Source organism: Lepeophtheirus salmonis, chromosome 1 (assembly GCF_016086655.4).
Source record: "Lepeophtheirus salmonis chromosome 1, UVic_Lsal_1.4, whole genome shotgun sequence".
NCBI lineage: Eukaryota > Metazoa > Arthropoda > Copepoda > Siphonostomatoida > Caligidae > Lepeophtheirus > Lepeophtheirus salmonis.
In genome coordinates, this window is record NC_052131.2 from 30,011,268 (window position 1) to 30,039,238 (window position 27,971).

General features: G+C 32.2%; 2 protein-coding genes across 4 annotated transcripts in view; one reads left to right on the forward strand and one right to left on the reverse strand.

Annotated features, from left to right (window-relative positions):
- Positions 1–9,407: 9,407 nt before the first annotated feature.
- Positions 9,408–27,971, reverse strand: part of LOC121128392 (serine/threonine-protein kinase N2-like) — an 81,869-nt gene continuing 63,305 nt past the window's right edge. The window contains 6 exon segments of the mRNA XM_040723975.2: positions 9,408–10,572; positions 11,772–11,912; positions 11,985–12,312; positions 15,518–15,849; positions 16,236–16,838; positions 16,958–17,214. Coding sequence (XP_040579909.1) covers positions 10,429–10,572; positions 11,772–11,912; positions 11,985–12,312; positions 15,518–15,849; positions 16,236–16,838; positions 16,958–17,214 — 1,805 coding nt within the window. The 3' untranslated portion in view covers positions 9,408–10,428.
- Positions 14,184–16,103, forward strand: LOC121128403 (cdc42 homolog). 3 transcript variants are annotated; one of them, XM_071890715.1, is made up of 3 exons: positions 14,382–14,519; positions 14,574–14,828; positions 14,885–15,433. In XM_071890715.1, the coding sequence occupies exons 2-3, from the start codon at positions 14,611–14,613 to the stop codon at positions 15,279–15,281; spliced, it is 615 nt and encodes a 204-aa protein (XP_071746816.1). In that variant the 5' UTR covers positions 14,382–14,519; positions 14,574–14,610; the 3' UTR covers positions 15,282–15,433. The 3 variants fall into 3 exon arrangements, with proteins under 3 accessions (XP_040579917.1, XP_071746816.1, XP_040579923.1); XM_040723989.2 differs by having other exon boundaries at positions 14,383–14,539; positions 14,598–14,828; XM_040723983.2 differs by having other exon boundaries at positions 14,184–14,828; positions 14,885–16,103.

Genomic DNA, 27,971 nt, shown 5'->3' on the forward strand with positions numbered 1-27,971 from the left:
TTTATAGATATTCAATGAATATACCTATTTAATTTATTTATGATGTCAGGTATACAAAAGTACTTATGTTGTAGAAAGGTCTTGTACAAAACTTTTTATTACTTTATTACAGACAGTTACATCAATAAAATAAATATCATGAAATGTCTTAAACATAATTACACACAGTAGAAAAAGATTTGGGACGTATGTCGATATCGGAATATTGGAATATAATCGAAATTGAATTAAGGAGTTAAGTGATGGACTGGACATATACGAGTTATGTAAAAAAAATAAGGTGACAACTCAAATTTTGTGGACATGGCAACATTGGTATGCTCTATTTTTCAAAATTATGTTATGATAATACACTTGCCTCGCCAACAACACATGAAAACGTTGAAGTAGTGAAGAAAATTCTTCTAGGAAACCATCGAATCACTATCAGATAAGTCGTTGAGGATATTGACATATCGGTTGGCTCTCGCCATAATTTATTTTCTCGATCGTTTTGGGCATGACACAAGTGTGAGCGAAGTTTGTTCCGAAACTGCTTAATTTTGACCAAATGAATCGTCCATTTTTTGGCCAAAAACAACATCATGTCTCAACCACCATATTCACTAATACTTTCTTTTTCCAAAACTGAAGAAACATATGAAAGGACGGGGATTTGCAACGATTGAGGAGATAAAGACTGCATCGCTGGAAGAGCTCAAGGTTATGTAAAAAGGTGCTTATGAGAAGTGCTTTGAGGAATGGAAAAAGCGTTTGTACAAGTCCGGAGGATTATATATATATATTTACTTTTTTTTTGCGAGGGGCAACCAATTAAAATATTTTTGAAAAAAATATCAAAAAACTAATAACATACTATTTATTTGAAAAAATTAAACAAAATTTCAAATATTAAATTTTGTGGAAAAAATTTTCAAAAATTAAATTGTAAATATTAAATTTATTGTCATAAAAATTCAAAACTAAATTGCAAATATTAATGTTTTTGGAAAACAATTTATAACAATTTTTATTTTAAATTTTTAGATAAAAATTTCAAAAGTTCACAGCTGTTCACAAAAATTATAATTTTTAGAAAAATATTTCAAAAATTAACTTTCAGGTATTCAATTTTTTGGAGAAAAATTTAAAAAAATCAAATTAAACTTTCTAGTAAAAAGAAAAAAAAATCCTTACTTGGGGGGGATTTAGCCTCTCTAGCCCACCCCCTGCGGACGCCTACGGTACCGTTAACTTAAATTACGAAATATTTCCAATTTCTCGAACATTTTGTTACATAATTACAAAAAATTGTCTGAAGAATCCAAGACAAATAGAATTAGAGTTATCAGGATCTTTTTCGACAACAACGAAACATTCATATTATATTTTTTAGTATATACAAGTATTTTCTAGATATTTTTATTATTTTCCTAATTAATTTGACAATTTTCAGTGTGATTTCCCTGTACCTCCTTGGCCCGAGCAACGCCGGGTAATCCTTAGCTAGTATATATATAAATAAACATCCCAATATTTCATAGACATGTTTGAGTCGATCATAGGCTTAATATTCAAATTACCTATTCTATAGAATTTATATTTGATTAAAGAAAATTAGATTGGCCCGATATGACCTTTCAAATAAAATTATTTGTCTTTTATTATGACAATAAAGAAAAATCATTATATTCCTTTGTGTTGACACATTTAATTTTGTATTGTCTATCATTGCAAAATCTATTAAAAATCAAAACGTTTATCATCCAAAAATAAAAAGTTCCAAAATCAGTTGATATAGTTAGTTAGACAATTCTTCCTAACTTTGGTTTAACTGACTTTTTCATTCAAAAGTTTTGTTCTGAGATGTCGATTTTTGGAACAATCTATAAGTTAACTATGAGTTTTGATGTTTAGGAAATACTATTCTAAGCACAAGCATTCTCAAAAGTCGCACATACCCCGCCAGTTTTTTCAGAGGAGAAGGCAGACAAGTGCTAAGGGTCCTCAACACCAAATTGATTAGTAAAAACAAAGAAAACACCCCCCATTACAATTCCTACCTGATCTGTAAGAGTCCTCCACATTTCTTCGTTCGACCGAATCCCACATATACTTAAACTGAACTGACCCACAAAAGCAATTATAAGGACTGTTCGAGATATTACATTACTAAAAGTTGAATTGATGACTTTCAAGAAATGCAAAAATAGCCATTTTGTATTAATACAGTCTTTCTTCCAAATCCCTTACAATGAGATCTTGATCAATAAATCATGACGGATCCACCCGGAGGAGATTTTAGGGAAAGAAGTATTGACGGTAGTTGTCCAATGCTCCGTGCTTTTCAGTGTGTTATCTAGGTAACACAAAATAAAAATATTGTCAGTTGTAGATTTTTCTGTTTTTTTTTTTATTCTCCTAATCAATGTTCTGAACTTTGATTGATGGAATTATAATTAGCTCCTATTATGCTCCTAACAGTTCTCAACAATTATTGAACTATAATTCCATAGCTGGCTAACTACCATCAGATTTTAAGTGTTTTTTTTTATTTTCCTGTAATAAAAAAGTTTGAGAAGCACTGGCTTAGAATGCCTGTAGGCAGGAGTGTAGTTAACTACTTTGCTGTATTTTATCGTCAGCTCAGTTCGTCTGTTCTGAATGTTGATTGGTTTAATTGGATTTAATTCTTGTAAAAGGTTGAACAATTCCTAACATTATATATAATGAATTTGGGGATAATTGGTTAACTACCAACTGATTTTGGGTCTATTTTTGGCTTCTTTTCGTATTAAATATTGTGTGATAAGTCATGGGACAACAACGTGTTTAACATAAGAAATAAGCAAACGACATTTGAATTGAAAGAAAAGGCAACCTCACACTTATTTTACCCTGGGCCCACCTACGGTAAGACCAATTCTATATCCGCCTTTTCGATATAATTCCTAATTTGATTATTCTATTTTTAAGAACTCCTTACCACATGATGTTAAAGAGTTTGCGAAAAAAAAAAAAATTGAATCATGCCACTGATGAGTAATCTTTTGTAATTACTCATCATGTATTATAAGCCTCATGAGTTCATACTTTGTTTAAAAACTATCTATTTTTGTGAAGAAATTTTGTAATGTTAAGGGAAACTCAAATTTAATTTTCTTTTAAATTTCACTATTTATTCACTATTAGTCATTCCTTCAGATTTGACTTTTTGCATATGTTTGCCATAAGAATGCATTTTTTTATTGCCGATGTATTGTAGTATGGGTTGCCTATGCACAAGTGTGAGAGAAGGCTCATTTAAAAGAGGAAAATATAGAGATAAAAGTTCCAAAGTTAGTCATTTCTTTATTTTAAGAATGATTCAACGATGGGCTGAGTTTGCAGGAGACCCTTAAACATTTATAATATGGACATGAACAAATTGCCCCACCCCTCCTCTTATTTCCAACTATATTGATTGGTCCAGAAGCAAGGGCTTGATTTTGTAATTTTATTGAAAATAAATCCAAAATTAAAATTTTTTTGGGAAAAAATTTAAAAATTAACAGCTACTGACAAAAATTACATTTTTTGGACAAAAATTACAAATATTAAATTTTTGGATTTTTTTTCCAAAAATTCACGACTATTCACAAAAAATTAATTTCTTTCCAAAAAACTTCAAAAATCCATAACTATTCTCAAAAAATCAATTTTTTGGAATGAAATTTCAAAAATCAAAAGCTATTCCCAAGAAATTAAATTTTATGGATAAAAATATCAAAAATTGACAACTGTTTAAAAAAATTAAATTTTGTGGGAAAAATTTTCCAAAATCCACAGCTACTCATAAAAATTACATATTTTGCACAAAAATTTCAAATATTGCATTTTTGTAGTTTTATTTCAAAAATCCACAGCTATACACAATAAATTAAATTTTTTTCCAGAAATTTCCAAAATCCGTATCTATTCTCATAAAATTTCCAAAATCCATAGCCATTCCCAAAAATTAATGTTTTTATATAAATATCAGAAGTCCACAGCTGTTTACAAAAAATTAAATTTATTGGGAAAAAAATTCCAAAATCTACAGCTACTTACAAAAAATTAAATTTCAAAAATCTAAAGCTGTTTACAAAAAATTATTTATTTTTAAAATTTCAGGTATTATATTTTTTATTAAAAAAGAAAAATTCCTTGATTTGGACGTCTCTGACTAGTAGGTTTGTTGGAGGGCTACAGCCCCTCCAGCCCTCCCCTAGTGTACGCCTCTGACTAGTAGGTTTGTTAGACTATTACATATAAATATTCATTGCAACAGAGTGGGATCGTTTGTTTAGATTATGATCCGTGACGGCACAAGTAATTAGTTAACCACCATTCTCCCCCTTCCTTCTTTCTGTATCATACATAATACTATAGATAGATTATATATTCATACGTAAATACAATATGTCAAACTTTAATACTGAATAATTAAACGCCTCCTGCTGTAGATATTTACAATTTTTTTTTTAAAAACAATTCGACACAGGTTAAAGAATAAATGTTGAAATTTCTGCTGTAATTCTTTACAAATCATCACGATCAAGGAACATATTATTCTTGTATATATATAATATTTTTCAAAATAGGATTCCAATACATATTCCGAACAAACAATAAATAAAATATGAATATTGGAGGAGGGAGCGAAGTCAGGGAGGTATGATATTATTGATCCAATACTGACCTTGATTAGGTATATATTTTAGATATAAAACGTATCCTTGAATACACATTTCATATAATATGCAACTATCATTATTCGTAATTTTTACTATATTAGTTTTGAGAACTAGCTCTAAAACCGATATTTTCCCCCGAGATTGAAATTGTAGACTGTTGTCTAACCGCTAAAAGTGCTTTATTGTTATGGGATCAGTCTAAGATATCCAGATAGAAAGCCAATTCTAATAAGTATGCACAAAGTGGAGACTCAAAACTTGCAGTAGCATTGAATGACGATTTTACCCCTGCTATTTTTAATTACGAGGTTTCACTACGCAACCAAATGACAGCTGAAACCAAAATAATAAAGCTTATTTTTCTCCTGTATCTCTAAGTATATAAATAACGGAGCAATAACAAGAAATGGGTTTTCCTCCGCGCGGGTGTCATTGCTGATAAGGCTGAAGATACCGTTGGCATCTCCATTTGTTTGTTTTTTGTGGCCTTCCTCCAGCCTTGACCTCAACTCCCTGGATTTTGCAGTCTTGGGGCGTCTTGGAGAAGAATGTCCTCCACACCTCTCATCCAAATTTGAAGAGGCAGGGACCTACCATCAAAACAGAATGGTACCCCATGGACACGGCCTTCTTCATATTTAGATAGTATAGTGTAGTGGTTCTCAAACTATGAGCATCAGAGCTTAATAAATATGCAGGGCAATATCTTACTAATCCAAAAATTTACACAGTATTTTGTTGTCAGAGAGTAAAATTTCCTCTCTAATTTGTGTTCTGACCGTTGATTGTTTGAAGTAGAATTTGCTTCTTTTAAGCTCTTAACAATTCTCTACAATTATTGAATAATCATTCCATAACTGGGAAGAATTGGCTCACTAACAAATGATTTCAAAGTACTTTTGTCACTTTGTTTTGAAGGAGAAATTGCAACTTATAATAAAAGTATAGCGTGTAGGGAATATATATACTTCGTTGTATGGATTGCGTTATTACAGTAATACACCACCCTTGAATAAAAAAGTTTGAGAAACACTGTTTAAAATTGAGAATAACCCAAGGTAACTTGAAACACAAGGTATGTCAATAACGCTTTTTGGACATATGTGTGCATTTTCATTTTTTTCACTGTCGATGTTGTGTGACGTCAGAGCCCGTATAATACTAAATTCATACATTGATATAAACATACCATTATAAAGTGACTGATCATAATAATTAACACTAAAATGCTTTTCAATTTTTAAAACTAAACATATTTAAATAAAATAAAATTTCTCATTTATGTGTTCTCCGATTTATATTATTAATTGATTCTACTTTGTTTCGAAAATGTAAATCCTATTTTATGATCGTGATTTTTGTCAGCCGCGTAGAAGTTTTTTAATCTCCCCAATAATCATATTACGTTCTATTAGTAAGATAATTACATTGAACTATTCAAGATAAGTGACAAATTAAGATCTAAGTTTGTTGTTTTTTACATTTTATTTTAATTGCCTAATATTAACATAGTCCTAATATAAGGCATATTTTTGTAATAAAAAATGTCGATAGTAATGTAGGAATGACGAAGTTAATTATTTTAAGCAACGATAAATATTTAAAAAAAAAAGTAATTATGAAGAAAAGTATACGTAAAATAAAAAATACAAATAAAAATTACATAAAGGAATATATGTAAAATAAATATTGCTCTTAGAATACCATTAATGAATTTCTTTAGTTTATCGAGTTGTTCAACCTGATAATCCCCTGCTTTTAACTAAATTCCCTAACGCGTAGTAATTGGTGCTGAGGATAAGGGAATTTTGCAATAAGCACTGAGTTTTCGTTTCTTGACACCAGAATATAAGAATATATATTTTTCATCTAGGATATTAGAAGGTTAGCTTTAATAAATTGTGGGCGACAAAATTCAGATATAGAGGAATGGATAAAAAATTCAATGAATTAACTGTTAACTCACTCTTTTCTAGTCGATTATTAAGTCTGTTTATCGAAAAACTTGTTTCATATTTAAGAAGTATACGAGGATTCCGTAGAAAATATGGAGGAATTTATACATTCTTTAACATAGAGATATGATTGAAATGGTCTCAGACCTTGATGTGAAGGGAGATTTGCACAATGAAGGATCCTTCTATTAAAGAAGATGAAATCTACGGAGTTTGGCATAAAGAGGCGAGATCCTTTGAACATGAAGTCGAAAAGAGGATCATAAGTCGTGTGGATTAGATATCCTCCAAGTAGCAAAAATATGAACTACTAGGAAGAGAAAGGGTGGGTGGATGCAGATCCATATATCAGAATGCTTCGTGGTTAAGATTTAAAGTTTTCATACGGGCTCTGACGCTACAAAAACATTCCTTCTATTTAGCTTGACCAACAGTCGGTACGGTACAACAATTTGAAAAGGAACGCTGGCCGGTGTATGATATTGAAATACCTGCTATTTCAAGTTACCTTGAAAAGACCAACTTTATGAAAGTCATTTTTTTTTATCATTTATCATTTTTTTTAAATGTTTTGGAATTAAAGTACTTCAAAATTAATTACCAATGATGTAAATCCTGTGTGTTTTTTTAGATGCCCTGTTAATTTCTAATTGGTAGTATAAAGAAGGAATGTTCTTTTCCTTAGCAGTTATCATTATTATTTAATTCCTGAGCAGTGAACATACTCTCCTAAATATAATTAATTATATTCGAAACTTGTTGTTCGTGTGTGCTCATAAAAGACGGAGTGTAAACCTGAGGATTGGTTGTAGTGTTATAATTGTAAGTCCTTGTTGGAATCAGAGTAGAATTGGAGATCGACATCGGAGTAATACTAGCAAATGTCCTTGTTTATATCCTTTTCTCCTTCCTGCCTAGTCACAGCTGATCTAATGAAACGTCATGCACATTATTCTTTCTTTCTTCCAAAACATTCTTCAAATTGTCAGGGGTACCATGTTGATTTTCGGTTTCTTTTATTTTTAACATACACATTCTACACTGGATTTTCATCCTTGTTAATGACCATTGTCGTAGGGGCGGCGTTACTTCATAAATACAAAAACGTATAGTGTCTATACTTGTCAGCTGTAGATGTATGTATATGTTTATTTCCCCTTAATCACTGCTCTGAATATTGATTAGTTGAATTCGAATAATCTCTTGTAAGCTGTGAACAACTCCCAAGAATGATTTAATGATAATTTTATAGTCAAGTAGAATTGCCCCAGATTGGGCGAACCTGATTTTGGGAACTTTTTCTGGGTTTTTTTCGGAAGAAGACTAGCAAGATACAATAAAGGTTGCTGTTGTAGGAGAAGTAAATTTTTAGAGGGAAATTGGGAGTGCAATAAAATGTATACCAAAATATTTGGGACTACACTTTTTTTTTCTTTAGAGAGGTCAAATGTTGGTCATTTTATTTCCCGATTATTGATAGTTTTCTCTAATTTGTGAGGGCAATTTTAGAAATTGTCTCCCCAAGTCTTACATCCTACCCCTCTGTTAATTAATTTTCTTGTTTAGAAGCTTGATCATCGAGATGAAATATATTAAGCACTTACGCTCAGCAATACCAAGGGAAAATTTTTGGAGTCAAAATTTAGTTGAACAAATTAATGAAAGATTATTTATAAATCAATCACTCCAAATCTTGTCAAGAATCATCTTATAGTTATGTAAAATGGAGGAGTTCCATAAAGAAAAACGTAATCAAATGTAAAATACAGTGAGAATAGAACATAAAAATATTTGAAGCGTCATCTATGTTTTTAACATATCTAGCTATTTATTAGTACTACAATTTGAGTGTTTTGGTGAATCTCTATAGGCTTGATTAGGAAGCATTGCTCCCTAGCTTGATTCACAGATTATAAAAGGGTAAGTTCTAGAGTACGTCTTGAACTTTATCAAGTCACAAAACCTGTTATAAAAAAAAAAAAAGCAGGAAAAAAGACCCAAAATCAGTTGGTACTTGGGCAATTCTTCCAAACTATGGAATTATGACTCATTAGTTATTGATTTAGCTCATAATATGGAGTACACTGATAACTAAACAGGAGACATAAACATCAACAACTGACAACATAATTTAGTCGATTTTTTTTTTACACGGCTTTACCTCGCTAACACAAAAATTACCTATGTATTTTTTTGTCAGCTGTCGATTACCTCGCCTCACTTGATACGTCATGGGCAGTTCATAATTTATTATTTTTGATAAATAAACGAAGTAATAAGTTATTCAATACTTATTACTTCTTTTCTAAAAGGAATTCTAAAATTTATTGTTGATCCCTTGTCACATACATTAGCCATCCTATTATTTCTATGAAGAAATTTGGCTATCATACACAAATGCTAATGTACTAATATAATACTACGCTTTAATTAAAACATTACTCAGCAATATTATAATACAGTATTGAATAAAATATCATGTAGGATTTTAATAGTACGAAATATTTACATGTATGTAATTCATTTTAAAAATTGTGACAGGGATAGTCTGAGAGTATATAAGAGATAAATAGTAATTTGTATGATTGACTTATTTGCCAAACTATCAGATTAATTTGGGCCTTTTTCTATTTCTTTTTGGAGAAAAGGTTGCGTACAAGCAACAAAGGTAATGACGTGTGAGATAATGGCGTGAGAGAGGATTATTATTAATAAATACTTTTGAAAATAACATCTCACATGAATAAGTTTTGAATAGTTTTTGTTTTTTGTATTAATTATATATATTTTTTTCCGTATAAAATTTTTTCACACATTTTATATATAATATATATAACGTAGTAGTAAAGTAAACACATTATGATTTCCTTATTATTAATTATAATGATCAAAAATCAATTTTAAGAAGAGTTGCAGTTGTTGTATTTGTAGTCTTGACATTATATTTAATTAATTATAATATATAATAATGACAATAGCATTAATAATTTATTACTAACAAGTATGAGAAACACAAAAGAGTGAGTTTTTAATGTTCATCACCTGATTATCCTCACGTGAGTGAATAATATCAATTTTCTTTTAAAAAATACTACTAAAAATTTGTGGTCAAAAGGTTGTAAATGTAATAATAACTATTCCATAATAATAATAATAATAGATTTGTAACTCTTTGCTTTATTTAAATATGCGCGCGTGCAGGAGGAGGAAATTTTCTGGAAGTATATAATATTATTTCATTTTGTAACTAATAATAATAATAATAATAGAAATGTCAAGTAGTACAGAGTAAGTATGTTTTCAAGAGGACACACCATAGGACGATTTTAAAAAGTGTGGTTGTGTTTGAAGTATTATTATCTATTATACTATCGCCTTTGGCGGAGGTGGAGAAGAAATGAAGGGACATTAATCTTATATTTCTTTTACTTCGTCGTCCCAAAAAGCATACTATAACAGCGCCAATAGTTAGGTAATTACTCTGACCAATGAATAATTATAGATAATTATTATAATATTTTCAACAATACAGCCAAAAATAAGAATAATTATAGCAATAAATTAATGTGCAAATATTAAGAGAGTGATGAACTTCTGTGTGAAATTTTTTGCATACATATATATAGATATGATATACATGTATATATTTGGTTGGTTCGTTCTTGATTAAGAGAGATAGATAAGTGGCAGCAGGGCTGAAATGTTTGTTCGTCCTAGATATTGCATGCCAACACATTTACAGAAACACACAAGTAGTAGTTGATAGGGGGCCACTCTTACTAACACCAGTCAGCCATATATGAGAAATCTTGAAATAATAGTTGATCATCATCTGTGAGGTGTCGTGGCTCTCGTGGAGGTGTAAGTACGGGTTTCTCTGACGTGAATTCCTCATCAAAATTCGACACATCCTCGTTACCGTTCTGAAAATATATTGAAATACGCTAGTTAATTAAGATGCATTTTGTATAGAGGGTCATTCCAAGTGAAAAAAACAAAAACATTTTCCACAGCACAAAATGGGCACATATCTTAAAAAGCCAAAATTTTAGCCTTTTCTTTGTCTTCTGGTTCAAGATTTAGAGGCTTCTAAAGTTTTGACCTCGACGCCACCTACCCTATTTTTAAATCGCTGTATTCTAAATATTTTTGAAGATATTGATAATATTAGATAAATGTTTTATCCTTTTGTTGTATTGTATAAGCCAACAAAATGAGTTTTCACCTATAAGGTCACGAGGTCAATATTTTGACCAAAAAAAAAATGAAACATGTCCAGTTTCAATTTCAAACTAATTTTTATTTGTTAATTTGTAATATATATTAAACATATACAATAAGTTTTTCGAGATGCATTCGACTCCACTTAAATACTACCGATGAAAATGTGTGCGTAGGCAGAGGAAATTTCTGAATAATATAACACATGGGCTCATAAGTCCAGGACTTAACAAAGAAAACACGTTTTTAAAAATTATCATTTTGTTACTATTCGCTTTATGGAACCCCATAACACTTTTCAAGCCATTGCTTAGTTTGAAAGGTATATTTTCCCATCAAGAAGCAGCGTACAATTAAAACACTTAATTGTTTTTGGAAATAACAAAGTAGCGTCACGCTTAGCACAAATACTCACGAGCATAAGAAAAGATTCTCATGAAATTTTGACAGTTGTCTTTTCAAGGTTGCAACTAAGTGAAAATAAGACGAGTATAAAAAGTGTAAAGTCCAGTACTTTTCACCCCTGTGTTATACGTTAGTACAATAATATACTCTCAAAAGACGATCCAAGATAAAAAATTGTGGAGGGGCTTAATGAGCTTCATAACTAAAACAGGATCTTAAATGTTTTTTTCAAAAATCAAGAAATAAATAAATTAATTAATCCTCAATACCCCTCCTCCCTTATTCCGACACTGATCGCACTCAATGTTTTCTTTTTTGGAAATAAAAATATTATTTAACCTGGTTTGAGTAGTAATTTGATTCTCTATTGGGCAGAGACATCGGGTTCAATGGCAAAAATACTATACTAAAAAATATCTTAGTCTTAAGTAGGATTACTGATCACACCTCCCTTAAAACCACCCTGATCCCATTCACCTAAGAGTGGTATACTTACAATAGTAGGTACGAACGGAGGCTTCACTTTTCGCATAAGTAGCTCATCCCAAGATACATTACGGAAAAAGCCTTGTTTCTTCACGTCCTCTGCATCTCGCTCACTTGCTCCAAGCCTTCGATCCGGATTCTTTCTCAACAGCTACAATTAAAAAAATAAAGAAGTTTGAATTTATATTCGTCTTAATGATCCATGTTTTATAAATATGTTTACCCTTCTCATAATAGCAATGGACTCTAGGGATAAGAACCGAGGGAATCGAACTTCCTCGTTCACAATGCTATCAAAAACTTCTTCTTCGTCATCACCGGGGAAAGGAGATTCTCCAACAAGCATTTCAAATATAAGTACACCCAACCCCCACCAGTCTACAGCACGAGTATAAGAGGTTTCTGTAAGGACTTCTGGAGCTAAAAACTCTGGAGTTCCGCAAAATGTACCAGTTCGGTCACCATAACCCATACCTTCTTTGCAAAGGCCAAAATCGGCTATTTTAACATAGCCCTCTGTGTCTAATAGAAGGTTGTCGAGTTTGAGATCTCTGAAAAATAAATGAAAAAGAATAATGTATCATTTTATTGGTATTTAAAAGTAGGGAATTAGTCAATATTAGAACAAATATATACAATCATTATTTGGCATTCATTCATACTCTGTTGTTCCCTCCCTCCTTCATTCCCTCAAATAGCAAATATTGGCATTTGATTTGTGTTACTACTATTCTTTCTTTCATTCATCAATCAATTATCAAATATAACTAGGTAGCACACAGGGTGTGTCATCTATTAAATGCACACTAAACTGTACTAGTTAATATATAACATTTGAATTGCGCGCCAAATTCATTTCCCATTATAATATGAGGAATTGTAAACACTAGAACAGTGGTTTCTAACCGGCGTCCGGGGATATTACACAAATTCTTTAAAAAAAAACATTATTTTCTAAAACAAGGTCATCAAAAAATGCTTTAAAACACGAAATCATTACTCAAATACTCGGGCAAAAATAGTTACCCCCATAAAAATGATGTTATTCCTTTAATTTTACGTCTATGGGCTCCGCAGCTATGAGAAAGTTGAGAATCACTGTCATAACCATGGAAATGTAGAGACCAGGAATAATATTGCAGAATCTCTATTCTCACATGAGGGGAATGTAATAGATTTTATTGAGGGGTTGAAAATAGGGGAGAGGGGGGTTAAAGAGTCGACGTCATATTTTACTCAATTCTTTCAAGAGGGGAAATAAATAAAAATAAGCTAGGCTGCACGCATGATTATTCCATGTCAAAAGAAGAATTGATTTCTTAGTGAGGAAAAAAAAGAGCGCGAGGAAAAAGCGAGAGCGAAACATATGGTACACCTGAATTAATACTCTTGTTAAAGTCAGCTGCCTCTTTTATGATTTTGGAGGAAGAATATAAAGTTTTGCTATCAAGAGAAAAACATTCTACAACACAAGGAAAATATTACAATTGTATTTTAAAACATATATATTTAATTTACTATGCAATTTTAAAACAATTTATACAAAGGATGTGCAATAATGCTTACTTCAGAGGGAGAAGCTAACACCACGACGACCGATTAAATAATAAACAAAGAAGTAGAAAGAACACACGCAACAACTTTTTTCCTTTTCTAATTTTTGTAATTAAAAACTACTCTATTCTAGTCATAAGCTATCATACAACATTATCCGTCTTTATTTTTTGGACAAAGATTTGCAAGTATTAACTAGCTAATTTGTCAGTTTTCAGAAACAATTCAAAGCGGAAATGAAAAACATTTCCGGCATTAAGTCTCTGGTCCACCCATGGTTTACATTATATTTTAAATGGGCTTGAAGTAGTTCTCAAGGCTTAAGATGAACGCCTATTGAGTAATTTTTTTTTCTACGTCAATCAATAACTACCAATTTAACCAGCATATTTTTTTGTTCAAACGATATATATTCTATTGGCAATTGTAATGACACACCCTGTATCTACGTAATTAATTAATTTCCACAACTCTTTATCTTTCTACTAATGATTAGACTTATCAGTTGCAACCTGCCTCACTATCAAACCTGAACCTACAAAATAGGTAGATTGTTGTCTCCTCGTTCTTATGTAATATATGATGATGATGATATCTGAGGTAACCCCCCCTCCAAATCCCAGGAATGCCTCTGATAAAATTATTAGTATAAACAACATCAAAAAATGTCCAAAAATACATAAGTGCATGTATCTATGTTGTATATATTTTAATTTTTATTTCTCTCTCTTTTTTTTCTGAAAAAGGCAAGGCCAAAAAAGAACAAGAGTTTATATATGTATAATACGCTAGTGTAAACACCAAAAACTGACGTCAAGCATTTTCAGGCCCTCCTCGTATATTATTTAAAAAAGGAAGAAAAAAAAGTAAAAGCAGTAGTAAGTATAGCCAGAGAAGGGAGTAAATATGCAGTAGTACTATGATTAAAATAATCACAAGAGTACTACTTCCAGGCTGATTCGGCCTTTCTCACTTCTTAGATAAACACGAACTGTAAGAGTGGGATAATAATAGTGTGTGAAGTAGTAGTCAAGACCTAAATTTCCCTGTGTTTAGAAGGAGAGTTCACATACATAAATGTCGACAAAGATTTGTAAGTGAGGAAGAATTCTTCTACTCCTCCAATTGACGAAAAAAGAGATCCACGCCAACCCGCACCTTATTCCTCCTTGGTCGTATATCATCAAACGGGAGAGGCACTTGCGTACTTAATAAAACACACGAGTAGTACAAGTCATATTATGTAGCGGATTTACAGGTCATTGATTTTTCTTCATCAAAGTAACCATCAAGGGATGACAGAGTTCGATCCAAAGACCATCAAATGTGTGGTTGTAGGAGATGGAGCTGTTGGCAAGACGTGCATGCTGATATCCTATGCTACAGATAAATTCCCTCAAGAATATGTGCCCACTGTTTTTGACAACTACATGGTGAATGTAATGATAGGGGATGATCCCTATACATTAGGACTCTTTGACACTGCTGGACAAGAGGACTATGACAATCTTAGGTAGTTACATTGATGAGATGAATTCATTTAATGTATAAATTAATTATTTCTTTTAGGCATTTGTGCTACCCAAATACAGACATCTTCCTCGTCTGTTTCTCAGTCATTCGTCCAAATTCCTTTGCTAATGTTAGACAAAAGTGGTCATCTGAAGTGAAAAAGTATTATAAGGCACCCATTCTATTGGTTGGGACTCAAGTGGATCTTCGCAATGATGAAAAAACGAAGGAAGCTCTCTCTAAATGTAAGCAAAAGCCCATTACAGAAGAACAAGGACGCTCACTTGCTAAAGAAATCGGAGCAGTACGTTATTCAGAGTGCTCAGCAATTACACAAAATGGTTTAAAAGACGTTTTTGATGAGGCTATAATAGCCGTTTTAGAAAGACCATCATCCGGGAAAGAGGACTCGAATGGAGGCAATCCTCTTCGGGCTTGTTGCAAGGCCATGTAGGCATTTTATGAAAAGAAGAGGATGACTTTATATAGATTTAAATATACGTTTTTTTATCATCCTGTGAAGTGATTAATTGAAAACCTAAGTAATGAACACTTTTAAGAGTTGAAAGAGTTCATGGACAATAAATTTCGGATTGTGATAATTAATTAATGAATGAATGATTTCTGATACAAAAAAAAAATAAGAAATAAAAAAGAGAAAATATATTTATAATGTCATGAACAACAAACCTGTAGATAATTTTATGTTCGTGTAGATATTGCAGGCCTAAGACAACACATGCTGTGTAAAAAACGGCTCTTGGCTCAGTGAAAACATCTGCATGGATATGCATCATAAGATCCCCTCCTGCTGCATATTCCATAACGAAACAAACATGACTTCCTGTTTGAAAACAAGCAAACATATTGACCAGAAAGGGATGTCGCATTGAGTTTGCAACTTCAAATATCCGCTTCTCTGCAAGCAAAGACTCGACCTCATCACGTACTATAATATCACCTTTTTTGAGAGCCTTTATTGCGAAATACTCCCCGGTATTCTTATAACGAGCTAATATAACCTGTAATTAATTAAAAGAATGGAATATTAAATCAATATTAATATTGGTCAATGATTCAAGGGCAGTGAAATTAGTAACAACAATTAGCAACATTGATTAATGAATTATTACAAAATTGCCACTTCATTAACTACTAACTAACTAACACAAAAATTAATTTAAAAGGGAAAACATCCTTCTTTGTAATAATAAAGAATAATTATTATTGTTATTTTAATCATTATTTGTTAGAATAAAAAATGATTCTAATAAAATTTTAATAAGGACGACTCTTTTTGACCTTGAAATAGGTATTATTAATAAGTAGGTATTACATGTAAGTTGACTAGCAGAATAAAGGGAGTTTTTTTTTATGGTGATTATACAAAAAGAAAAAAAAGAATTACTTTTCCGAAATGACCACGACCCAGAACAGTAACGAGTTTGAAGCTCTCAAGCCCCATATTTGAATCGTTTCTTTGAATATTAGCAAATCGCATGGATGCTCTTGGATGAGCCGTGGGAGGACTACGACTACTCCTCTCCACAACAACATTATTGTTGTTTTTATTATTGAGGTGTTGTTCATTGGATGAGGACTCTGGATGATTTGAGCGAGAGGATGGTGTACCACTACTTGTCGTAGTCGTAGTCGTCATCATGGTTGAAGAAGAAGGATGATGAACACTACCAGTAATCGGAGGTCCAACACTCGTGCAGCAACCCCCAGCTTCATCTTCATCATCACCCGACGGGAAAGTAATCACGGGATGAACAGAGGGAGATTCTGGAGATCCAGGATAGGATACACGTATGACCGAGGTGTGGCCTTTCTTTTCGAGTTCGTAGACGGGCTCTTGGTGTGCTGCATTTCCATTTTTATCAGTAGAGGATGAAGAGGACGAAGAAGAACGGGTATTGGATGAGCGTGGAGCAGGTTTAGGAGGTATGACTGCTGTATGGTGATTGTTATTATCCGTGGAACTTCGTCTTTTCCAAACATCATAGCCCTAATTAGAATAATTAAAGAAATAAGTGTAAGCCTTAAATGGATGGATTAATTTTAATGTCCATATTATCAAACGCGGAGCCTGCAGGCCCTGATTAATTTAATAACTAAAAGGCTTACTGGATTATCATTATCGATTGTGTGTGAAGGAACAGGGGGAGCAGGACCTTTGGATGGTCGTCGATTTTGATGAGCAGCTGAATCGTATGATGATGGAGCAGGGGTTGTTGCTTCAGCAGATCGACGGATATCATTCTGGTTGTTCAGGTTATTGGTGTTGCTATTTTGGCCACTAGAGGAGGTTGATGAAACAGTTGTGACTGTGGAATTGGTTGAGTGTTGATCAAAGTCCAATCGTGTAGGTCTGGGAGCAAAGCCTATAAGAAAAAAAAATCAAGAGTAATGCTCATATTATTATAATATTTTCATGAGAAGTCCTTGAGAAATAGGAAAAAGTATAAAAAAGTATCTATTAATAATCTCTCTAACAAATGCATAAAGTACATTTACGATACCCATTCCTTTTAAATATCAAGGAAAAGGTGAGATTTCTCTCTATTCCTAACCACCCGTGATATTGTATTAAGTAATGTAACGTAAACCACCTTTGAATTTAGCAATGAGTGGAGGTATTATTAATTTATTAGTACACACACAATATTTCTACCTCCGCAAATTGTAAGAAAAAAAAAAATAACAGCAAAAAATTGGTTATTATCGATATGTAAGAGCTTAGGCGTACTTTTAAAGAAAAGAACAATTGAATTGGTTTTTTTTTTGTTCAAAAGTATGAAAAATAATTCACAACTCATTCTCCCATCCTCTTTTAAAAGCAACCAACCAAATTAGGAAATACTTCATACACAATATGAAAAGGATATTGCATCAATATTTCATATATACGTATTTTAAAGGACATGGGATAGAAAGTGGGGTTAAATATACGAAATAAAGGTCAAATGTGGAGTAAGGGACTTGTTGTCCCTTACTCCACAAAAAGTGTACTTTTTGTGGAGCAGGTAGTCAAAAAGAAAAAAAGAGAGACAAAATATCCACGATTATATTATTAAGATCTCTGAAATACATACATACGCCCAGAATATTTAATCAACAATCGTGGGAGGGAGTTGTTTTGGTTTATATTTATTTTTGGGCCATCTATAGCAACAACTAACTACTATTAATACTGTCTATGATTCCATCAAGATGGATTTCTCACGACACTATCCCACTACTACTAGCCCAAAAAATGTACATTGCATTTTTTTTGTCAGCTGTCGTTTTCCTCCCCTATTATTAATAGCATTTGGAACAACGTTGATGTATGAAAGTTATTTGTGAACCATTCTTATCATCAAATGAAGAAATGTTCAACAGTACCAACATAATTGTCAAGAATTTTGGCCAACTATTCGCAAACGATTTGGGTCCTTTTTATCTTTTTCTTTTGCAAGGAGGAACAAACTGATTTTGAGCCTGTTTTTTGTTTTTTTTTCTCTTTTGCGAAGAGGAAAGGTTGAACACGGTGTTATGATACCAATACAACTCATGTCATTCATTTCATTGTCAACTATCGATTTTGATAGTTATTTTCCTCTAATCAAAATTCTGAACGTTGATTGATTGAGTAAGCTATTGTTAAGACTAACAATTATGGATTAGTCATCTTATAGCTAGAAATAATTTTACATAACTACTAACAAATAATTTTGGAGACTTTTTTGAGGAAAGGTTGCGATATACACTTAGTATTACGTTAGTCTACACAATAACGGTGACAGGTTATAATGGAATATGCTCTTGTTAAAAAACTTGCATTTAAAACCATTTTAATTGAAATACTGCTACAAATTCAAAAAACACCTTCCCAACTTCATACCCCAGTGATGTCATTATATACTAAAACGGCTAAGAATTACTATTTTCTTTTCTACTGACTAGTTTTTATTATAGACTTTAGTTGGAATTGAAATATGCTCTTATTTATTGAGATTGTTGAACCCATTTCCTCTTATTATCAAAGAATATTAAAATCACACAGTTGGGGTAAGATGTTGGGCCTTTTTTCTTCCTTTATGACTGATTTTTATCAGGGACATATTCATCAAACTTCCAATATTTAAATATATATTATGTAGATATATAAAGGAAATGATTTTTTTTTTAAATATACTCTTCCATCCTTCCTAATATCCCCCCACTATGTATTGACCCTCACCACTTTCACCCAAATTTAAAAGCAAGCAGGCAGATAACCTCTCTCTCTCTGTCCATCTATTTATATGTAAACATAAATAAAATTTTGCATTCTAGAAATTATTTAAAGGAGTAAAGAAATGAAGAAAAAGAGAAAACCTATTTATTATATTTTTTTTTACTTTGCTTCATCCTGAATGACCTTTAAACATACTTCAATTAAGCCTAATTTCGTACGCATTCAAGGAATGTTAATGAATCCGGGACTATGACATGGATGATACTGTTTTACTTTTGATATAAAAAGAAGAAAATAACAGGCCTCCTCTTCCGTAATGACAAATATATAATAGATTAACTTCCGTTTAATCAAGGTCTGGAGCCAATGCATAATGGACTAGGGGCTACAAAAAAGTTTTCCCTCGTAAATCATTGTGCGTTCAGTTTGGATCCGAGTCACTTCTAGAGAACTTCCTACGTCAGAAGGGGATTAATTGTAATATACTCCAATTTATACTAGCAAGGGGCATGCCCCCTCCTCCCTGCTTTATGATAATTTACAATGATTATATAGCAGAAAAAAACGGTGCGCGGAGCCTGACATACCCATCTGGAGCAACTCCATCTGAGCATTCAGTGTAATAAATAATCCAGGTCTCTCTATATGTGCCTACTACTATATAGTATGATTGCTTCGTTTCTGCATACATCCTCTAATATACATTGCAAAATCCACATTTATAAACAGTCAAACCTGTATTAAGTGATCAGCCAATGGAAACTGAAAAAGCACTCAGCAACCAAGCTTCCTATTTTGTTACAAAATATAAAAAAATTGAAGACTGGGTATGTCCGTGCAGTGCGGTGAAAGGCTTAAAACAGGTGGATCTTAGACCAGGTTTGACTGTACATTGTACAGTGACCAGCAAATGATACGTTTAATATTCGTTTACTTTATTCCATACGATGATTAAAATTTAGTAGTTAATATAATCATTTCATTCGTGTTTGCGACCCAATGTCAATGGAATTGAACACCTTGCAACTCGAGTATTAGTACAATCATTATCCTTGCCTCGTTGTGTACACAGATGCCTAGTATTTCCTCCTTAAAAAGTCTGTCTTTAAACAGAACCAACTGTCCGGACTGTTCGGCCTATTACTGTATTTATACTTCAATTAAAAAAACCACATTTCAATATATATGTATTTATACATATATATATTGTATGTCCAACCAATATGTATGTAAGGGCAATGCCTTAAGCAATAAGGCATAGAGGTGGGGGGGGATAGTAAGTATGTACTAGAATAGGGTTTATTATTTATTTATTTAAAAAACGGGGATACTTGACATTGAATTCAAAGTATGTATAACTTGTAAGTATAATATATCTACAAAGTAGTAGATTATTTAAATAAGAAGTTCCTCATTCTCTCACCATAGGAAATGACTTTGGTCCTTCGACTCAACTTCGTCAAGGCAATTTTTCCACCAGGTAGGCCCGTAGCAGACTCATACCCATAAATATACATATTTATGGAAGTCATGGAGGGCTGTTGAATTAACCCCATTTTCTGAAGAAGGAAGGAAATTTTGACGATTTGGCGGGCTATCACGCACGCAGTTGTCACCTTCTAAATAAGCTAAAGCTAGACCAAACACAAACAACAATGTTTGAGAAGGATATATATCAGTATATAATATATATATAGCAACACTTTTTGTGAGGGGGCTGGCAAATAACCACGCACAAATAATTTTGTGAGAAAACAATGTTACATATTTGCAAGGAATTTTGTACACGACTGATGAACAACTAACTAACTAACTATCTAGAGCCAGAACATCACACACGAGAACACCTTTATTATTTAGTTCGAGGACCACCTTCGAAAGAAAACTAAGGCACCAAAAAAGAATAATTTATATATTCACTACATAAAGTATATACAAGAAGGCCTATCCAAGAAAGAAATGGTATACAGTGCGAGGGACGAGCGCACGGCTCTCTGTGTAATTCATGAGTAGATCATTATTTCAACAGCGCCTTTTATTACATAGTAGTAGTCAGTTATTAAAGTAGTCACTAATAAGTATGAAAAACCATAGTATTATAAAAGAAACGAGGGAGAGAAACAGAATATCACTACTTAATATGTAATTTTTCAAGCATAAATTCATGCAGAGTGCTATATTTTCTATGAATGAATGCACATTGTACAAATCATTAGGGCTCTCAAGCATACATGTATAATTAGAGAGAAAGCAATGATAACTCTCCTGCGTTACCTCAAGAGCAATCATGAAAAAAACTCATGCAAATAATATATTCTTTCATTTATATTTTATATAAACCACCTAATATTTCATTGACTTATTATTTTGGTCAATTATATGGGCTATATAATCAAAGCCCATATAACCATATTTGAATGTCTCTTTTGACTATGTAAATATATTAATATAGGAACAAGACTATATGTGATGAGAAGGGAAGGAAAGTTAACGAAACAAGACGAAATTAACACAGATTGAGATAACCCACAATGAGAACAATAGAAGGGGAACCAAATCTTGCAGTATAATTTAATTACGATTTCATCCACGTTATTTTAAATTAGGATGCTTTATTACACAACCAAACGACAATTGAAGCAAATAAAACAAGTTCTGTTTTATTCCATGTCCCTTACTTTTGGCCTGCCTCTGTCTCACACTCCTCCATTCGGGACCTCAACCTCATCGACTCTGCAGTTTGGGTCGTCTTGGAGAAGAAAACTTGCCGCACCTCTTATCCAAATTTGGATTAGCTCCGAGCTGTCATGATGATAGCGTGCTACACCATGGACACGGCCTTTATCAAAAAGAACTGCCAATTTGTTCGGCAGCGTGTAAAAGCTATTATTCTTTGTGAAGGAGGACATATTGAATAAAAAATTTCGTAATTTAGTCGTACTTCTCCAAGTTTTGGGCCACAGACTCATTTTTGAGAAAACTCATCGTTTTATGTTGATATATATAAGATTTTTACTATGTCAAGTTAGGAGTTAGTAAAAGTTGTAACTTTTACTATAAACAGATTGTACATATTGCAATTATATACATGGCATTAAATGAAGAATTTATACCCTACATGTAATAAATATAATATAATTGCATGTAGATAAATTAAAGGAACAATTTTGGGACTTTTCTGATGAATAGTAACTACTAATCGGTTAGGAACTCTGCAATACATTATGTAGTTGGTAATACTTAATTAAAATGGCGTGTGTTATATGAATAAAATGTGTCGTTGAAACTGCAACCAACCATTTTACTTTCCTTTATAGCTATTAATACATGTTATCAAAATACTATTTTTAACTAACAATAAAACGTATTCCGTTTGATATACTTAACGAGTAATAGAACAAGTGGAACATTTCATTATATAATGTGCCACAGAATACATCAAATCCATCAACGATTAATTTTATTACAACCTTAATATATTGATGATCTATTGGAACACTAATCCACCTTGAACTTGCTCTCATGGAACTGACAAAACCTTGATTCGTTCAGAAATTTGACATTTTTCATTCTTACTTGGTTTTATATAGGATAGTTTTCTAGCAGGGGTTCCTTACTGAGGAGACTATTTTGTATGTGATATAATGGGGCTATAAGTCCCGTTTCTAATACAAATTAAGTATAATACTTTTTTAAATACGCTAACTCATTTAAGTTGGAAAACCGCTCCACCTGACGTTTTCAAAAATATTGATTTTTTGCATTAATGATATGTAGAAAAGATATATTTTTAAGTGGGAGATGAATTTTTTATTATTTTACATTATTATGTTAGGCAGAATGCCCTAATTGCAATGTACACACACAAATTGGAAGAATGTTTTATCTGCCAGATAACGCATTTAACCACGTATAACATCTAAATGATTGAAGATCATTAATCAAATGGTGAATCTCTAAGCTGCTGACGTCGCTGGCTTTATCGCTAAAGATGATTGATTAATCATAAATTATTTGCAATACTATCTAGAATATCTGAACAATTTAATTATTGCTCAAAAATATATCACTTAATCAGCTCTGTTGTTCATCCTAGTTTCATTGTAGTCAAAGAAACAATTTTATTTGAATATGTTGCAATAAACTATTATTACTATAAAAAATAGGAGTGTATTTTATATTTTGCCAGATATGTTCAATATTTTCTCATAACGAAATCTACCTATAGTGAAGAGTATAGTGTTTAGCAAAATATCGTGAAGAAATTCCTTATCTGATTATTATTAATTAAAAAATTTGTGGATAAACGCCCAACGTGCATTTTTTTGGCTATATCATGGGTTTTGGAAAATATGAACCCTTCCCATTTGAAGTTAGGAATCAGTGATGATGATAAAAAACTAACCAGATTTAATCTATGCTGTAGTCTATAGGATGGAGGTTGCAATTAGCATGTACCTCAACATAAGGACTGTTTAACGTCCGGTACGACTGCAGATATACGGCGCTAGTATCGCGAAAAAACTCAATAGGATTCTAAATGATAATTATGACGCAAAACATTGTACAAATACAAAATCAAAGTGAAGTTTATACATCAAGAAAAGGATGCCACGAAGTAATTTTAATTTTTTGACAGAAATTTGTCTTCCTCTCGGCGTTTAAAATTTGAGATCCTGTCAGGTTTGATTGAATAGAAGGCGCCTTAGAGGCTATTCTTGTACTATTAGTATTGGACCGCTCCTAGACTAATTTTCATCAGTTCCCCCTCCCCCTTTTGAGTCTTCCTTTTTTTTATCGGTTCTATCCTTTTATCGCTCAACGGTCCTACAGTCCTAGCAATCTTTAAAATTTATTCCCTCCTACCTAGGATTGAAGAATATAAAGATGAAGAAAAGAATGAATGATAACTAAAACGCATAATACGAGGGTCGTATGAAAAGTTTCCGACATATCAAAGATTCAAGACAATTATTATTTTTCAACATAGTCTCCTTGTAACTCTAATCACTTCTCCCAGCGATGCTCCCATCTCTCTAAGCCGTCCAAATAGTTCTCGGCTTTTTCTCTGCAAAATAATTGTTCACGAGACACTTTTTGTTCCTGGCTGATTTACTCCGAGTTAGATTGACGCGTCAAATTTGAACACAACAGCCTTTATATCCTTGTTATTGTTTGAATCTATTTAAAGGTTACTCTTTCAAAAACAAATATTTAATGGCAGCTCGAACCTTGATTTTGTCCACTTTTACCAAAACACTCACATTAACCACTCAAACTGCGTGTTCAAAATGGATGAATCTTTGTTGAGAAACTGTCATTAGATGCTGGATAGATGTGACTAGCTTTTATTTACGAATGATGCCATCTTCACATTGAGGTGGTAAACTTTTCAGACCGCCCTCATTATACTTCAAGTATTTTGTCTATTTGAAAGAGGTTAGGCTAAAACTTTAACAGGTGAAATGACATAGATGGTAACTACGTCAGTTCAACTGTATTAGTTACACTAAAAGATCAGTCCTAGGACTGAGAAATTATACTAGACTGAAAGGACTGCAGTTTTTTTAGACCGATCCAACACATACTTACTAAACAATAAATTGTTCCTTTTGCCAAGTCTTAAACTCCTTCTTTTTTGTGATTGCACATTGTACAATCTACATGCTACAACTCGTGAACGACATATAAATGCAAAAAAAAAAAAAAAAAACCTCAAGCAAACAAGTGTTCAAAAATTTAAAAAAATGCAGGTACATTGAAGCCATATGCCACTCTTCTACTGTAAAGGGTTTCACTACGAAGCAGACATACATATTTATAATAAGACATATAAACTATAATATGCATGTATATATATAATCCATTAAACGGTGTTTCAATGTCCTCTATGGAACATTGACTCTCTGATTTCACAATATGACACGTACTGCCCCCCCTGCTACTGACTGCTATTTTGCCGTCGTCACACTAATTTATGTATAAGGTTTTATAAGAATAACGTCGTCAGGATTGTCCCATTAGCACGATTTTAATGGATGGGCTCCTTGAAGTCAATGTCAATCATCAATGTATAATAATTAGTAATATATCGTCGTTATGTGTATGTGTCTGTTTTGCGATATATTCAAAATATTGTGTGTAAATAACTATACATTTAATATTTGAACATTCAGACAGGCATAATTACTTTGGAAGCAAATTACATATTGTTATTACATGCTAATAACAATATGCCCCAAAAAACTATTCGTTTCCTCTCCAATATTGTGACGACTCATTTTTTTGTTTGCAAAAAACACAATTAAAGAGAAATTGAGGAAGAAAAAACAACGTAGTTTTTAGTGTTGGGACTCGATCCAAGACTGATTTTTAATATCAGTTCGGGTATTAAAGGTATTTTTTCTATATTAATTTGAACCGATATTTTGGTCCAGACCGTGATTTTAGACCGTAGACCGAAATTTAATCGTTTTCAAATCGTGGACCGATTATTTTTTTTGGTAACAATTTTTAGTACGATGTTTTTGGTCTCAATCTATGGACCGATATCCTGCCATATCATGATTTATGAGTTGTACAAATATGTATGATCCATGTAACTCCATATTACGTTATTGTAGTTCGATATTGACAAATTATAATCACAATTTATCAATAATTCATCTATAGAATCGGTCAACACCGAATTTTATATTAAACCGATACAGACCAATTTTGTCTTTGGGAGTAATATAAACCGATTTTTTCTTTAAGAAAGGTCAAGATCGAACTTATTTAAAGAAGCAAAACTATCTCAGACCAGTTTAGAATTTTCAAACCGATCCCCAACACTAGTAGTTATGTAATAATAATTCTTCATCAAGATGAATCTACAATGAATCTAGGTATCGGGTGGTCCATTGAATTCTGAGCACTAAGTAATTCAATGATTAATGAAAGTTGAGTGATTCAAATTCATTCATATTTCGATATATTAAAGCATAAACAATTAGTTACAAAACAAAACAAATATGAGCTCTCTTGCCCTCGTACAAGTCGAGAAAATGACACTTGAACTTAATCAACGAATTTGCAATTTTTAATTGCAAAATCTACTTATATCTGTTTGTAGATCAAGTTAAATAAAATATATTTATATATAAGTAAATATAGAATCAAAAAACCCAGAAGCAGCTTCCCTTTTATAAAAAAACTCAAAAGCAAATTAATATATAAATTGTATGCATTACATAAATTTAAATCAGAGAGAAGATTCAGTGACGTTGTTGAAATAGTGGGCGAATATGTGTATACATTAGGGCAATCAGAAGTAACTAACTAGTTTTACTTAGTCATGCTTCTAAAGTTGAGCAATGGTAATCACTTTCAATATAATCAACATAGTACTGTCATATTAAAACATGAAGAGGTGGATTATGTTGAAGAGATGTGAAAATGGTGAAAGTCCGGTGAGCGTGCATTTTTTAAATAAGTATATGTTGGTAACCAGTATGATACTAGTGATTTTATTCATTATTACTCCTAATTTTTAAAACTCAAACTTATTATTATTGGTTCTGCGGTCCTTTGAGTTTGATCACAGCTTTCTTTTTTAAATAAAAAAATATGTTCTGTATTTTCTTTTCAGCTGTTTTCATAAGCCGACTCTTGTATAATTTAAGGCAGCGGACTCTACAAACTCAAAAAAGATATTACATAAGATTTAGAATTTGAGATTAATGCCTATCTATCAAGGGCCTTCGCTATGAATTCGTTTCATTTCATGCTCAGTCATTGATAAGACTATCAATTCAATATATATGATAATGAATAACTATTAAATGGATAATAATTAAAAGTTGACAAGACGAAAAATACAGAATACCGCATGGTTAATAGAAATACAAGGTTAGACTATGATGTAATCGGGCTTGCTAGAATTTTAATTTGGTGTATCTTACCGACTCCAGGGCAAGAAAGACAGATTTTGACAAAACGCGTAACCACTCATACACTATGAGGTTAATATTAAAAAGAGTGGATGTCAAACATTAGTCGTACACGCGTTATGGCATGTCCTTGTATTTCTATTCACCCGAGAATACCCTATGTTGTTGTTTTTTCAAATTTTTCCTTTCCCTTTTGACAGTCGAGATTGAGAGTGGATAAAAAAAGCTAGACGTGGGTCCTAATAAAATTTGTCAGTCCTAGTACCGGTCCTTATCGATCTTAAATGGTAACTAGAACTCTTTTAAGAGACAAGATATCTGGATTTTTAAGTAAGATGTGTGCAGCTAGAACGTATGACAATCAAGTATTTTAGTTTGTATTCATTATTGTCATATTTTTATCAATTCTAGCTAAGAGTGAAATAAAATGACTGATGCATCACGAGTTCTAAAACACATTGCCGGAAAAAGAATAACTATATTTTCTTATGATCCATGGTGCAATTATCTTGCATCCTCATGTTACTCCAATTTTAAAAGATTAAATGTTTTATTATTTACCACGGATTGCAATGAATAATTGTTGATTAATTAATTATCATCTCTGACTCCACAATTCTCATGGTGGTTTTGTCATTGGACAAGAAACTTACACCACACAAGGAGTACAAGTCCATACGAAAAATATTCACCCAAAAAATTCAAACATCGATAGCTGACATCGAGATACCCTGTATATTTTGGTGTTCCCGAGGTAATGCTGGAATTTATGGGGAGATTTGCATGATTAGTGTAACAACGGCTCTTATATCAGTTCAAGCCAACAGTTGAAGATTCTTTATAATGAAATACATCAATTGTCAATTAATTAATCATTCAATTCGTGGCAACTAATCATTGTATCATTTAAAATTGGAAAAATATGATTAGTGTTGTATCGGTCCTTATGTAGGACCGCGGTCTAGCCCGATCCCATCCAGTCCAATCC

What these genes read in the sequence shown, in the direction of transcription:
- LOC121128403 (XM_040723983.2), top strand. Translation starts at nt 14,611, where the DNA reads ATGACAGAGTTCGATCCAAAGACCATCAAATGTGTGGTTGTAGGAGAT. An exon ending in GAGGACTATGACAATCTTAG is followed by an intron (nt 14,829 to 14,884) that starts GTAGTTACATTG and finishes TATTTCTTTTAG; the next exon opens with GCATTTGTGCTACCCAAATA.